The sequence below is a fragment of the Garra rufa genome, chromosome 18 (assembly GCF_049309525.1).
Source record: "Garra rufa chromosome 18, GarRuf1.0, whole genome shotgun sequence".
NCBI lineage: Eukaryota > Metazoa > Chordata > Actinopteri > Cypriniformes > Cyprinidae > Garra > Garra rufa.
The window spans coordinates 11,541,506-11,556,527 of NC_133378.1; the positions used below are offsets into that span (position 1 = coordinate 11,541,506).

Here is a 15,022-nt window from a genome sequence, read left to right on the forward strand (position 1 = left end):
TGATGAGCAATTTGATGCTGTGTAACTCACCCCACCTAAGTTTGTTTACGTCTGAGTCCTCATCCTTGATTCAGGTATGAACAACACATCTCCTGGATTTCCGTTCTCATTCATGTAAATTTTTTCAACTTGCTTCTTAAACACAGGGGATCGTTCACATCAATGACTTTCACTGCCACTTTGACACTGTTTGGCTTTGGTGCAGAACCTGTTACGACCTCTCCATCAACACAACGAAATAATTTCTCCTCGTTCTCGACTGCTATCTCCAGGTCTGTGATCTCAGTTTTCTCAAAATCCTTCCCCTGTGAAAAACAAGCATATCAATTTTTTTTTCAGTCCACCAACACAATGTCAAACTTACATGCATATTGAAAGAACTGTAATAAGTGTGTAAAGTAGTAAGTTTCTTTGAAATTATTCAAAGAAGCAATGGCTACCATCAACAAACAAATGACAGTAGCTATTGATTTCTAAGTCCAAAAATAATACGGGAAGCATCAACTTTTTGATACCAACATACTGTACCTAAAAATATTGTCACCTTAGAATTATAAAGTTCTATTTGCATTCTGAGCACCTTTGAAATATCGAGCTTCAAAGTTTTTGAAATTCATAGACTTTCTAAAAAAGGCCAAAATGTACACAGCTTACAAAATAAACAGCACATAATGTAAATAAGTTGTCACAGAAAAGGAATATATGAAAAAGTCAATTTTGACAAAAATGTGAGATAGAACCTTATAATTCTAAGGTGACTATATCTTTTGTGCACCTAAAAATAAAGAAACATAATTTTCATCTTTCAGTGAACAATTCCTTAAAGCTTTGCTAAGAAGTGTATGAAATATGAAAAGAAACAGTGGCATTTACCTTGATAACAGACAGCACACCTTCATTGGTTGTGGGGTCTGTCACGATCTTAAAATGTCCTTGCTCATTGCCCTTCAGGATGGAAAACACAGCTCTTGAACCTGGCGTGTTCGGTGTGTCCTTGTCTTTGATGCTGATTCGTAGGATCTCCTTTAATTCCATTTCCATCACTTCAGCGTTGAACTGTTACACAAACATATATTTAAATATTTCCTATCAGATCCTGTTCATCAAACAGCCAAATAAAAAAATAAAAAAATTAATAAAAATCATAGCATTTATTAAGGATAAACCCAACTAAGCAAAATGTTAATTCTCCCAGTTCAAATAGACAAAAACATATCTAAATGTTCTTTAAGCGTTCAAAAGATATTGTTTTTGTTAAAAATGTTTCACATTTTTTTTGTTATTACTTTAAGAGAACATTTCATTTTATTATTTTTGCACCCCTTGTGGGAATGTTATTTGAATCTAATACAAAAATAAAAAATGCTCCATGAACTATGAAACAACAGTGCAAAATAGTACAAAAACAATAAGCACATTTAATTATGGAATTAAGTTAAATTAAGTAATTAGCAAAAAAAAAAAAAGTAAATTTAATGTGCACAGTTAGAGTTTGATCAGTAAGTTCTGTGTAATTATTTTAAGTCCTGTAGTACAATTCACTCAACCACAATTTGTAAACTTTACTCAAACATCATAGCACTGAAAACAAGCCATTTGGTTCAATTACGAACATGTATGCAAGTAAGACAGCTCTATATTATTTTTAATAACATATGTTCACTCAATGTAATTACTAACTGGTAAAAATCAGGGAACAGTTTGAGTATGAATGAGTCATTCTGAGTAAAAAAAAAAAAAAAGACCTCTAGATGTTACAAAACAACAAGTTACTTAACCTAACAAAAAAGCAACCAAAAATACATACGAAAAATGCAAAATGTAACCTTATAAATTATTCATGCCCAAGTTCATGATGGGAACAATGTGATCATGACTGTTATTTTCACAAAGATTGTTTAAGTGCATATCAAACAATTTCAAGTAAAATATACTCATTTACTAATATTGAATTTACTCTTCTTTTTTATTCTCGCCTTAAAGGAGTAGTTCACTTTCAGAATCAAAATTTACAGATAATGTACTCACCCTCTTGTCATCCAAGATGTTCATGTCTTTCTTTCTTCAGTCATAAGGAAATTATGTTTTTTTTTTTTTTTTGAGAAAAACATTTCAGGATTTCTCTCAATATAATGGACTTCTACGGTGCCCCCTGGTTTGAACTTTCAAAATGCAGTTTCAAAGGGCTCTAAATGATCACAGCCGAGGAAAGAAGGGTCTTATCCAGCAAAACTTTTATTTTTTAACCTTAAATGCTTGTCTTGTCTAGCTCTGTGTACTCTGTGTAGAGATTAAAAAGTATATAAATTGTAAATGTTTTTAGAATATAACAGATCATTTCGCTAAATAAGACCCATCTTCCTCGGCTGGGATCATTTATAGCCCTTTGAAGCTGCATTTAAGCTGGAAGCTCAAACTCAGGGGCACCATAGGAGTCCATTATATGGAGAGAAATCCTGAAATGTTTTCATCAAAAAAACATAATTTCTTTATAACTGAAGAAAAAAAGACATGCACATTTTGGATGACAAGGGGGTGAGTACATTATTTGTAAATTTTTGTTCTAAAAGTGAACTAATCCTTTAACTAATTTACTTAATGTAGACATTACATTAGTTCATTTACGTAAGTGAGGATTGCAAAATAAAGCAAACTGTGACATATTATACCCCAAAATTATTTATAGAGTAGACTACCAGTAAAACTGATACAAATTTGGGACCAAAAATGATTTAAACAATTCGACCTGACCAGGTTTTGTTACATTCATTTCTATCAATGATATCAGACATTATCAAGATGAATTTGTTCTGACACAGTTCAACTTGTCAGAGTTCTTGCCATATTTTATCACCATTTCTATACTATAGCAAATGAACTGATTATGTAATAAATGTTTAAGGCTCATTATAAGCATTAAATTCACAAAAACTATAAAATATTTTTTTTTTTTTTCAAATATGATTGGTTAATCACAGTGTTGTTCCAGGGTCAACAAAGATGTTGATCCAGTAACATGTCACACTTGGTAAAATCAGGTTCTGCGTTGCTGAAGAGTACTAATTGGGATTGGTTTTTTGTGTGTTATTATGCTACTTTGCCTTAACAAGCACTCAAATGTCTGTTTACAAACAGGTTTCCTTAGCACTTCTGTCAGTGGTCAAACCCAAAACTCATGCCAATGGCTGACCCAGTGTTGCTGTGGCAGACAGCAAACCACCACACGTTGACAGTGTTTACATTTGATGTAATTAGCTATGACTCACCTTGGTCGAAGTGAATTCTGGGGGATGGGTGTTGGAATCAGTGATGTCCAGAATAACAGTTGCGGTTGAAGACATTGGAGGTGTTCCTTTATCTTTTGCTTCCACTAGCACTGTATATTGTTTTACTTTCTAAAATACGGAAGACAGAAGAGATGAAAAATGCTGAAAAGGCTAAAACATGTATTCGATCTTAGTTACTCACATCATAATCAAAGCATCCTGTGAAGGTGAGCTGCTTGACATCAGCAGACATGTCCTTCAGGGTAAACTTTGGTGACTCAGGGTTTTGTGACAGCAACCTCATGGTGAACTGGGAATTAGGAGTATCCTTCTGATCATTGTCGTGAGCTTGTAATGTTACTTGGAGTAAGCCTATTAAAACAAACATGATTAGAAAGAAAGAAAAATCACGCTGCTTGCCATTTTTGAACAGTTTCAATATCTGCTCCTTTTTGGATTGGGGAGGGGAAATTTTGACGTTATCAAAAACTTTATAAGTTATAGTATGATTAAATGCTACAATGAATTGTTTTATCTGAAAAGATCAAGAACAATAAGATTCCTCAATATTTGAAAAATCTAAAAATCATTCAGACAAAATTCATGTTTTCAAACAGATTTCTTAATTTAAAAAAAAAGTGTACAAATGCTCTTACTGGGGCTGTACTCTTTCAAAAGTAGCGTCCTATGATTTTTTGGATACGAAAAATGCAGATACAAAAGGAACTTACTGTATAATTCCTGTATATTTTTCGATAAATAAATCAAAAGTAGGTCAGTGCACTTAAATCAAAGCACGATAAGGACTTGTGTCTATGAATATTAAGCCAAAAAATAATATCTATATGATCATTTATAGGAATCCTGCATGTTCTGCATTTCTCTATGGGAATGAATGGCACAGATGCACGGTTTCGTTTGCAACCTCAATATATGAGTACACAACTTTTTAAATGGGTATGTCGAGTGCTAAGACAGCTGTTTGATAAACCCACACCCGCCCTGCATCCACATAAAATTATAAATGACACGTATACTATTTTCATTATGTTTTGTTTATTTAGTTTTTAGTAAAATAAATTGTGACCTTGTTGTTTGCAACTATGCTCACCCCGAGACCTTGTCGCTAACACTGACTTGACTGGTCGACTACTTTCACTTCGAGAGAAAGCAACAGCCGCACAATGATTTTACCGCTTTCTGTGCCCTGTGTGAAAGCGTGAACACAAGCACGGGACAGTTTGAGATCAGCTGCATGTCAGTTTGTACCAGATTAAATCCAAAGAGCAAATACCCGTGCCTGTCACCCGTCGACCCACACCATAACCGAAACATAAATATTTATGTAAAATTTAGCGGGTCACCCGTCAGGTACCCATGCACATGCAAGATTCTGTGATAAGGCAATACTACTAATACAACTATTAAAACACTATTTTATGTTATATTATATTGTTTTACCAGAAAGAAAAAAAAATCAGAATTCAGTAGTAAAAAAAAAAATAAGTATGCTGAATTAGAGAAAAATCTTACAAACAAAACAAAAAAGGGTCCCATTTTCCATTAGGTGGCCTTAACTTCTATGTATTTACATTTAAATTAATCATTTGTTACAATGTACTTATTGTGTACATACCACTGATCTATATAATGACTGGATTGCTCATTGCGTTCTAAACACTGATCTATATAATGACTGGATTGCTCATTGCGTTCTAAACTGCCGTTAGGCAGTGAAGCCACCCGAAGTGTTCGATCCGCCATCTTACTATTCCCTACCTGCAGAGAGCGCCATTGAGTCACATGTAAATTTCTGACCTAAAATCACCCGATTTGAAGGGTATCTTTCACACAGGATTAGTTTTTAGGATATGTGTATGTAAATTAATTTTTACTTAAGATGTTTTCTGGAATGTTTATGGTCTTTTCGGGCTGGATAAGCGATATATTGAAATCATTCAGGTGGGTGTGTCAGCTGCGCACTTACAGAGACAGGTAACTGATCCAAATATATTTCTTTATGTACCTAATTATGCAGGAAATAATACAAAGTACCATATATCTGGTATTAGTATCTGAAATTGATTTGATTATACAGTAAATAATACAATACAAGTCTTTGTTACTATATTGCTCGTTGTATTGAAATTCAAATCTTTGAAATAAAGCTTATGTCTTTAAGTCCGTACCATTTGTAGTCAGTGATATATTCTCCGAGTCATGGTGTGTATTTTTAATGTGCCTGATTGAGCAACATCTATTTCAGACTCTTCAGATAAGCAAATTCTGTAATGATTTACTAACATTACCGTTTCCATCTGAGTAAAATGCTGTGTATGTTGAATTAATTATTAATTTAACGAACAAATCATTAACGTTACCTGCTTCGAAATGAATAGCGTTACTGTTAAATATTGTTGAAACATGCAGTTAGTCTACTGTACGAATATAAACAACAAAACGACATAAACCGTGAATAACTGTACTAAGATCGTCCGATGTTTATGTTTATCTGATGTACATGACTGTAATGTAGGCTATGAACGTACATTTTTAATAAGCAGAGGGAATTCCCAACAGTAAACAAATAACCGTTTACATGCTTAGGACGTTTGCATTGTGAAAATGTACAGTGAGACTTCAGATATAAAAACGTTGACTTGTTATGCGATGTTTTCTCAATAAAATATTATAATTTCCTATTTACTCAATAGAATGTATGCGAATACTAGGGAATACTAAGATGGCGGCGCGGTGGCTTCACTTTTATGACGTCATGAGCAATCCAGTTCTCTATTATAGATCAGTGGTTCTAAACTGCCGTTAGGCAGTGAAGCCACCGGAAGTGTTCGATCCGCCATCTTACTATTCCCTACCTGCAGAGAGCGCCATTGAGTCACATGTAAATTGCTGACCTGAAATCACCCGATTTGAAGCGTATCTTTCACACAGGATTAGTTTTTAGGATATGTGTATGCAAATTAATTTTTACTTAAGATGTTTTCTGGAATGTTTATGGTCTTTTCGGGCTGGATAATCCTAATCGTTTAGGTGGGTGTGTCAGCTGCGCACTTGCTGAAACAGGTAACTGATCTAACACAAAATATATTTCTTTATGTACCTAATTATGCAGAAAATAATAAACATAACCATATACCTGGTATTCGTATCTGAAATTGATTCGATTATACAGTAAATAATACAATACAAGTCTCTGTTACTATATTGCTCGTTGTATTAAAATTCAAATCTTTGAAATAAAGCTTCATGTCTTTAAGTCCGTACCATTTGTAGTCAGCGGTGTATTCTCCGAGTCATGGTGTGTATTTTTAATGTGCCTGATTGAGCAACAACTATTCAAACTCTTCAGATCAGCAAATTCTGTAATAATTTACTAACATTACCGTTTCCATCTGAGTAAAATGCTGTGTACGTTGAATTAATTATTAATTTAACGAACAAATCATTACCATCTTAAATAAACGAATACTGTTAAGTATTGTTGAAACATGCAGTTAGTCTACTGTACGAATATAAACAACAAAATGACATAAACCGTGAATAACTGTACTAAGATCGTCCGATGTTTATGTTTATCTGATGTAACGTTACGTGACTGTAATGTAGGCTATATGAACGTACATTTTTAATAAGCAGAGGGAATTCCCAACATTAAACAAATAACCGTTTACATGCTTAGGACGTTTGCATTGTGAAAATGTACAGTGAGACTTCAGATATAAAAACGTTGACTTGTTATGCGATGTTTTCTCAAAATCTTATAATTTCCTATTCATTCAATAGAATGTATGCGAATACTAGGGAATACTAATATGGCGGCGCGGTGGCTTCACTTTTATGACGTCATGAGCAATCCAGTTCTCTATTATAGATCAGTGGTACATACACATTTTTACATTGTACTTATATATATATTTTTAAAACAATATGTAATTACATTTGTAGTTAATTTCTTTAATTACCACTGTTGACCCATCCCTTACACCCAAACCCACCCTTAAACCCACCCATACCACCAAACCTGTCCCTAACCTTACCCTATATCCCACCTTAATAGAGGCAAATGAGTTTTGCAATGCAATATGACCACATTGTCATTTTTTTCTTAGAACAAGCAAAATAATCTGCCAATGGGGTAAGAAAAAAAAATCTTATTTCAAACAGAAAACAAGATTATTTTTCTTACCCCATAGGCAGATTATTTTGCTTGTTTCAAGCAAGAACGCCCTTCATTTTGACTTGTTTTTTTCTGAAAACAAGACATTAATTTTTACTTGTCTAGAAAATCCTTCTTGATTTAAGAGTTTTTTAATATTTTGGCTGGAAACAAGACAAATTTAAGTAAGAAAAACATTTTTTGCAGTGTACTTATTTTTTAATGTAAGTACAAAATAGTTAAGGCCACATAATATAAAGTGTGACCCAAATGAGTATTTCATAGGTCCTTAAAGGGGTCATCAGATGCAAAAATAACCTGTGTTCCCACCTGTGGGACGCTTGGCGCTCTTTTTTCCGTTGTCCTTTTTCTCTATCAAATCTTTTAGTAACCATCATAAATTATATATCATTGGAAACCTTAGAAGCTCAAGATTCATCCTATGAAAACAATTTTGAAACATTGCCTTACCATGGAAATTGTACTTTAAAATCGTTTGGCGGTCTCCTCCCCCTTAGCGGTGGCATAATACAAAATGCATTACGTACGGTGGCCGACAGAGGCCAACGCGCTGCAAACTTAAGAAAACACATGCAAACAGAAAAAACGACAACAAATTAAGAAAACATCTTCATCCGTTTGACAACACAGGCGCTGCAAATCCTCGCAACGCAAACACAAATACGGAAACGCGTTTGTTAGTTTGCAGCGCCTTCGTGTGTTCACAGCACGTTACTGAGTTTGGTTGTGTTGTGAGAATTTGCAGCGCGTTTCCGTATTTGTGTTTGCGTTGCGAGGATTTGCAGCGCCTGTGTTGTCAAACTGATGAAGATGTTTTCTTAATTTGTTGTCGTTTTTTCTGTTTGCATGTGTTTTCTTGTTTGCAGCGCATTGGCCTCTCTCGGCCACCGTAATTACGTCTTTTAGAATCACAACTTGTTACAATCTTGACAAAAAACATATCATTGGAAAGGTCTGAGTCTCAGGATAGCATATTTGCTGGTTATTTTGTGACAGAAAAGTGCATAAAATATATATATGGCATTTGTATGGCACCCGGTGGCTGTTTGTGGTATAACGCCCTAAACAAACTTTCACAGGAACCTCAATTTTTTTTTTTTCATATCAACTTCAAATTTGGAACACAACTTATTTAGATGTAAGGCTTCGATTTGATATCAAATTTAGGATAAAACCTGTTATGTAAAATAAGTATTTTATATAAAATATAATAAAAAGTGTATAGTGCATTTTATTTACAGTAAATTTAAACTTCGATAATTTGTTGATACTTTATTTTTGTGAAGAAATTGCACTTCTGAAATAATCTGCTAATTGTCTTCTTTAGAAAGAGACCAACCTTAGACCTGTATTCCAAAGTGTTCATGAATTACAAGAATTGAAATTTGGATTGAGCACTTTCATGCCTATTAAAAAAATGGGGGTGTCAGTTAAGGGGTTAATCTTTAAAAGTAAAATCCCCTTTTTAAAATCAGGTAATTCTCAGCTTCTTGTCGGTGTGATGACGCACAATTGATTGACATGAGCGCTTTACCTTAGACCCACCCTCAACGAGCTGAAACAGTCTGAATACGATCACCATTGTGTCAACTGAGATTGAGGTGTTCTGTTGTTGGATATAATAATGAACATAGAAGTCATAATTTACTCCTGACATCTGAACCCCTGAATAGGCAGATAACGTTAAAATGTCGTTTTTAAAAGGAAAGCGTCAATCTTGATCTACATATGTGTCTATGTTTGTGCAAATCATTCGTGATGCAGCTTCACCAACAGCAGGCAGCTGGTCAGGCGTAGTTTGACACTTGAACATTTTGAGTTTACTCGCTTCATTTGCATGTGAAATTCACTTCACAACAGATGTATCATGTGAGGGGCTGGGGCCACCCAGTTATTTCTTTCATCTTTGTAGAAGCCTTCCTTCATTAAACAGAGAAAAGTCAGATCTTCAATGGGCAGAACTAGCTTCTCGTTATCCTTTGTTATTTTGAAGACATCCCATTCTACGTGATGTTCATCTTCCCATACAGGCCTTGTCGCAACAGCCGTAGCTTGAAGACTTGAAAGTTCATCCAAACTTTTTTTTTTTTGATGTGATGTGTTAGGACATGGATTAAAATGTGATCATTATCCAAGGTGTTGGTGAAGAGAACATTGACTCCATCATGCTTGTGCAACTTGCCTAGACAGACGTTGCCCACTATGACCCAACCAAGGTCTAACTTTAGAGCGTTTCATCACTTTATGCACCTTAATGATGTCTCCTCCCAACAACATCATGATTGGAGCATCCGGGTCAACTTCAGAGTTCTTCCCTGCAATATCCTTCAGATGTGGATGGTGAAGAGCAACTTGAGGTGTGGGTATCTCAGAGCAATCCTCTGGGATGTCGTCACACTCTATTAAAGTAGGTAGAGTGAATGACTTGACCACAGACTGACGTTACATGAAACCCATGTGCTCTCCTTCCTGTCTTTTGAGAGAATCCAGCACAAGTTTAGAGGTAATGGGAAGAACTGTCACAATCCTCATTGAAAAAGACAGATCTTGGAGCATGTTTTGCCATTAAAACAGCAGACTTCTGTACATTTGGTAGACACATCATCTTCGGAAGAGTCTTTCTTCTCACCCTCCATACTCTTTGGTGAGTGTTGGAGCTTTAGCAGGCCTATCCAAAGGTTTTGAATGCAGGAGAGAATGGTGTGCTTCACTGCCAGAGTCAATACATTTGACAAGTTTTCCGCAGTTCCTTGCAACATCTGTTGTTGATGATACATACTTAAAGCAAATCCTATTCTGCTTCAAAAAGGCCTTTCGTACTTCAATGGATTTCTCTCTGAACCCACAACATTTGTTGAAAGGATGTGGTTTCTTATATATAGGATAAAAAATTGTTAGGTCTATCTTGGATCCTTGCATTTTACCAATCGTTGACCTCTGAGGAGAGACGTCTGTCTTGTGAACTGAGATGGATGCTCTGTTTATGTACCTGGAATGCACCTTAAATGATCAGCCTGAAGGAAAAGGGCAAAGCTAGGATCATTTCGCATTCTGGCTTGTTCTACAATGAAGTTGACAAGTACAGAAAATGGGGGAAAGGGAACTCTGTGCTGATGTTTAAAAGTATAGTCTAGAAGCAAAATCCTTTTTATTCTATAAAGGTACAAAGATGTATCGTACGGCTTTGAGTATCCAGATTTTTCAACTTGCACGATTCACGCGTTAGGCACTTCAAACACCCGAACCTCTCAATTTGCGTCGCCTCATTCAAGCAAATTGCACTGCAGGAAGGTCTATCACATCTTTGCATTAACTTAACATGTAAACCACTCATGCTTAATGCATCATTTGCATTGTGGAATCCATAATGGATGCCATAAAATTTTTAATAGAAGAAATGGAATTTGAGAGAAAAAATTAAATGAATTTTATAGGGCCCAACAAAATGTAATTATATATGTACCTTTTAGGTACACATATGCACACTATTTAGGAATAAATTAGGTACAAATGTGTACCATCCCACTGACATCTTTTGGACATTTTTTTGGGCCACTCCCTCAACTGCCATTGGCTTGCAAGTTTAGTCCCGCCTAAACTCAGGCAGGCCTTTGGTTTGGTCAGGGTGTTTAAACAAGCAGAGTAATGTTTTAAAAGCACCACAGAACATGATTGTTAACACTTTCCAGGTGGAGTCCATCCTACAAAGGGCTAACTTATTATAGAATTTGTATTTTATATGTAAGAATCTAATTTATATGAAAGTATTTTAACAGACAACACTGAACACTTATGCTCAGTGAACATATATGTTCATATATGCAGTAATATGTTCTCTTAACCTTTAGGCGTGTTCTCAGGAACAGACACACGGATAGTGTTGCTAGGAGTGAACTTAGGACTGTTGTCATTCTTGTCCATTATTTCTACATTAAACGACAGCGTTTTGTCCACTGTGGCACCAGTCTGCCTGTCCAGCACATCAAAGTCCACCTACGAAAGAATCAAACAGCCACAATGACTTACATCTACACAAACTGAAGCAGTCATTTCTGTTGTATTATTTTGTTTGCATTAGTGTCTCAACAAATCTTGTTTTGTCTTACATGGAAGATTGGGTACCGTTCCCTGTCGATGGGCTGGTGAACGTAGACAATCCCAGAGTTTTCATCAATGCTAAACAAGCCAATAGGTTCTTTTGTCACTCCATCTCCTCTGATGTGAAACTTGACAGTATTGTCAAGCTTTTTTTCATTGTACATCTAGCAACAATTAAACAAAAATGCATGAGAATCATTTACATCATGATCATTTATTCATCCATTAAGATTGAAAATCCGTTAAAACATCCAAGCCTACATAAACCAAATGACACCTCATTGAGTGCATTTACATGGACCCTCTTAATGCGATTATAATGAGATTTTGGCAATATTGCGATTAAACTTTTCCCCATGTAAATGCAATACTTCGATTATAATAATGCGATTAAGCTCATAATCGCAGCAAGCATAATCGTATTAACATAGGTTGCGCACGCCGATTTTAATCGAAGTATACCGGCATGTAAACGTCTTAATTGCAGTATTGCCGCTTTCACCAGAGTGCTCATGCGCTCGTAACTTACACGAATGACGTGCCACTCACTTGCAGACAGAGACAAAGGGGCTAGGGGGCTATAGCCCAGTTAGAATTTTGAATCTCTCGGTTTAGCCCCCCCAACCAGCTGAGATAGAGGAGTGCTGCTGTCCCGTGCTGTTTGTCACAGTATTCTTACACACGCGTCATGTGAGCGCAGTTTCGTGCATTAGGCTACATTTAATCCATTACATCATCACTAAGATTGAGATGTGCCGTTCATTTAATTTTTAATATAAGTGTAAAGTATACACAGTTGAATTACGCATTCATATGAATTGTGTTAATGTTGAGCGCACAACCCAGTCTCACGGAGCGCATGGTGCTGTCCAGCTTTGAAGTCTTTCCTTTGCAAGTAACAGTTTTTTCTTTGTTTTGTGTATAGAGCCCTGAATAGGCCTAAAATCTAGCCCAGCTCTTGGCAGAATTCTTGGTAAGAGACTGTCCAGACTCCGACCCAAGATAGTCTTTTTGGCCACTTCTCCCAAAACAGCGTATACTACCATTTTTTTAGCTATAAAATAGTTCAGTTTTGTATATAGGCCAAATGACAATGTAATTATATTTAGTTTCAGTTTTTTTTTTTGAAGTTAATTTAGAAAAACGTTTAAAGCATTTTTCCCCGTTAAATATAGGCTAAGTTTTTTTGTTAAAGAAGCGACCAGCGGCAGACGGTGAGTTCATATGCTTGATCAATTTAGCTTTCTTAAATCATCACGACTTGCCTAAAATAAAATCTATAGATATTAAAGAGTTCAAGCATATAAAAATGTTAGTTTTAAACGTTTAACCTGTATGTGCGCTGTTAGACTCATATTCTATCGTCTGTGCGGAGAGTGGAGGCTAACGGGCGCTTTACTGGACATGAAGGAGCAAGCGTGATCTCTTGCATTGCAAACATCTTAAAATACGCTGACTTTTTTGCACGTGAAGGCAAGGTAATTCGTAACTGTAAAGGATTTATGTATATTTGCGTGCCCTCAAAAAATATCAACAAATTGATGTGCTTTTTCTATAAAAAAAAAAAAAATGGAATGGGCTCTCTTGTTCAGGAACAGGAATCTTTAGGCAATCGTGAGCAGAGGTGGGTAGAGTACCCAAAATCTGTACTCATGTAAAAGTACAAGTACTTATGGAAATATTTACTCAAGTATGAGTAAAAGTAACAATCTTAATAGTTACTTGAGTAAGAGTAAAAAAGTATCCAATGAAAAAAGTACTCAAGTAGCCAGTTACTAGTTACTTCTTGATATGAAGTGAAGACCCTGAATTTCAAACTGTTTGGAAAGCTTCCGCACACCTCTCCTTGAAAACATTATATTTGTATTTTATATATATATATATATATATATATATATATATATATATATATATTAGGGCTGGGACTCGATTAAAAAAATTAATCTAATTAATTAGAGGCTTTGTAATTAATTAATCGAAATTAATCGCATTTTGATCGCATATAAATATTTGACCTGAGAACAGTGAGAAGTAAGGCTTTTTTTATATGGATTTTTAGTATACCATTGAATAATGACTGAATACATAAGCTTAAGCAACAAAATATTGTTTATTTTTGTTCAACCAAGTCCAACAGACCAGTGCAATATTGCCATTAAGTGTAGCAATAGGCTCGATGTGCTACAGTGAGATGCGAATTCCTTGTTGCATAGCTTGCACACAACCATCTTATCGACGCTTCCATCCATTCGTTTTTTATAACAAAATTTCCCATCCACAGGGCCAACCAAAGCCAACCAAAGTCTCATCAGCTTTTTTGTCCATGTTCACTGTGGTTTGTTTTGCTGCGTCCCAATTCGCCTACTTATACTATGCCCCATAAGTATGTACTCTTTTTGTGAAGAAAAGTACATACTTTTGAGTATGTAGCAGAATAGTAGGCAAGCTTTGGGACATATACTTCGTCATAACTGCTTCTTTAACGGACGCTCTGTTGCTTAGTTACCTGAATCCTGTCACTGTTTAAACTGCCCTGTCAATCATCACAGTTAACTTTATCTACATTTCGTTTAATTTAATTTCCTACCGTATTAGAGAGAAATTAAGAGGCACGTTCTTTAACGAGTCTTTCATGCCGAGAACTCTGCTCTTGTGTTTGCTTAATTATGCATTTAAACGTTAATGACCAAACCTATCATTATAAATGTTGCTGCATATGGAATATAACGCGGATAACATTTAAAAAATATTTTTTATCAGGTTACACACTGATTATTTATCACTCAACGCCCTTTCTCTGCCTGTCCGTTGGTCGCGCATATCCTCCATGTTTGTAGTTTTTTAACACTTTTTATGCGTGTTTGTAGTTCTAATCGAATCCTCGTTCACGGCGCAGTGTGTTGTGGGCAGTATTAGCCGTTAGAGTGTGCATTGGGGCCAGTTGCATAAACTTAGTCTCTATGTTAAGACAGTGTCTTAAGAACTCGTTTGACCAGCTAGCAGATAACTAAGGGGTAATCAGTCTTATATTTTGGATCCAACTTAGACTAATCTAAGTTTTTATGTAACCAAATTTTCAAAAATTTGACCAGTCTTAAAGAAAAAAAAATGAATGACTAACTTTTAAGTCTGTCTAAACCTTTTATGCAACTGGCCCCTGCTGATCGTTAAGTAGTAGACCATCCGGGAATCTTTGGAATACTTTTTTAAACATACTACGATTTGGGACATACAATACTATTTAGGACGGACGCAGCTTGTCTGGACGCTAGTTGGTGCTCCAGTATAATCGGTCCGCCGAATCCCATCCAGTGAGAAACGTTCCGCGGTGCAAAACTAAGTGCGATTAAAATGCGTTGTTAAAATTTATTTATTTATTTATTTATTTAATTTTATATTTAATTTATTTTTGTGTAATTAATTAATCTAAATTAACGCGCTAAAGTCCCGGCCCTAATAT

At 35.5% G+C, this 15,022-nt stretch overlaps 2 protein-coding genes across 2 annotated transcripts in view; both read right to left on the reverse strand.

Moving 5' to 3' along the window:
* Positions 1-15,022, reverse strand: part of cdh26.1 (cadherin 26, tandem duplicate 1) — a 264,367-nt gene that overhangs the window by 37,594 nt on the left and 211,751 nt on the right. The window lies entirely within an intron of this gene.
* Positions 1-15,022, reverse strand: part of LOC141291401 (cadherin-like protein 26) — a 45,228-nt gene that overhangs the window by 19,786 nt on the left and 10,420 nt on the right. The window contains 8 exon segments of the mRNA XM_073823572.1: positions 36-72; positions 75-149; positions 152-305; positions 874-1,056; positions 3,267-3,395; positions 3,469-3,638; positions 11,307-11,457; positions 11,571-11,726. Coding sequence (XP_073679673.1) covers positions 36-72; positions 75-149; positions 152-305; positions 874-1,056; positions 3,267-3,395; positions 3,469-3,638; positions 11,307-11,457; positions 11,571-11,726 — 1,055 coding nt within the window.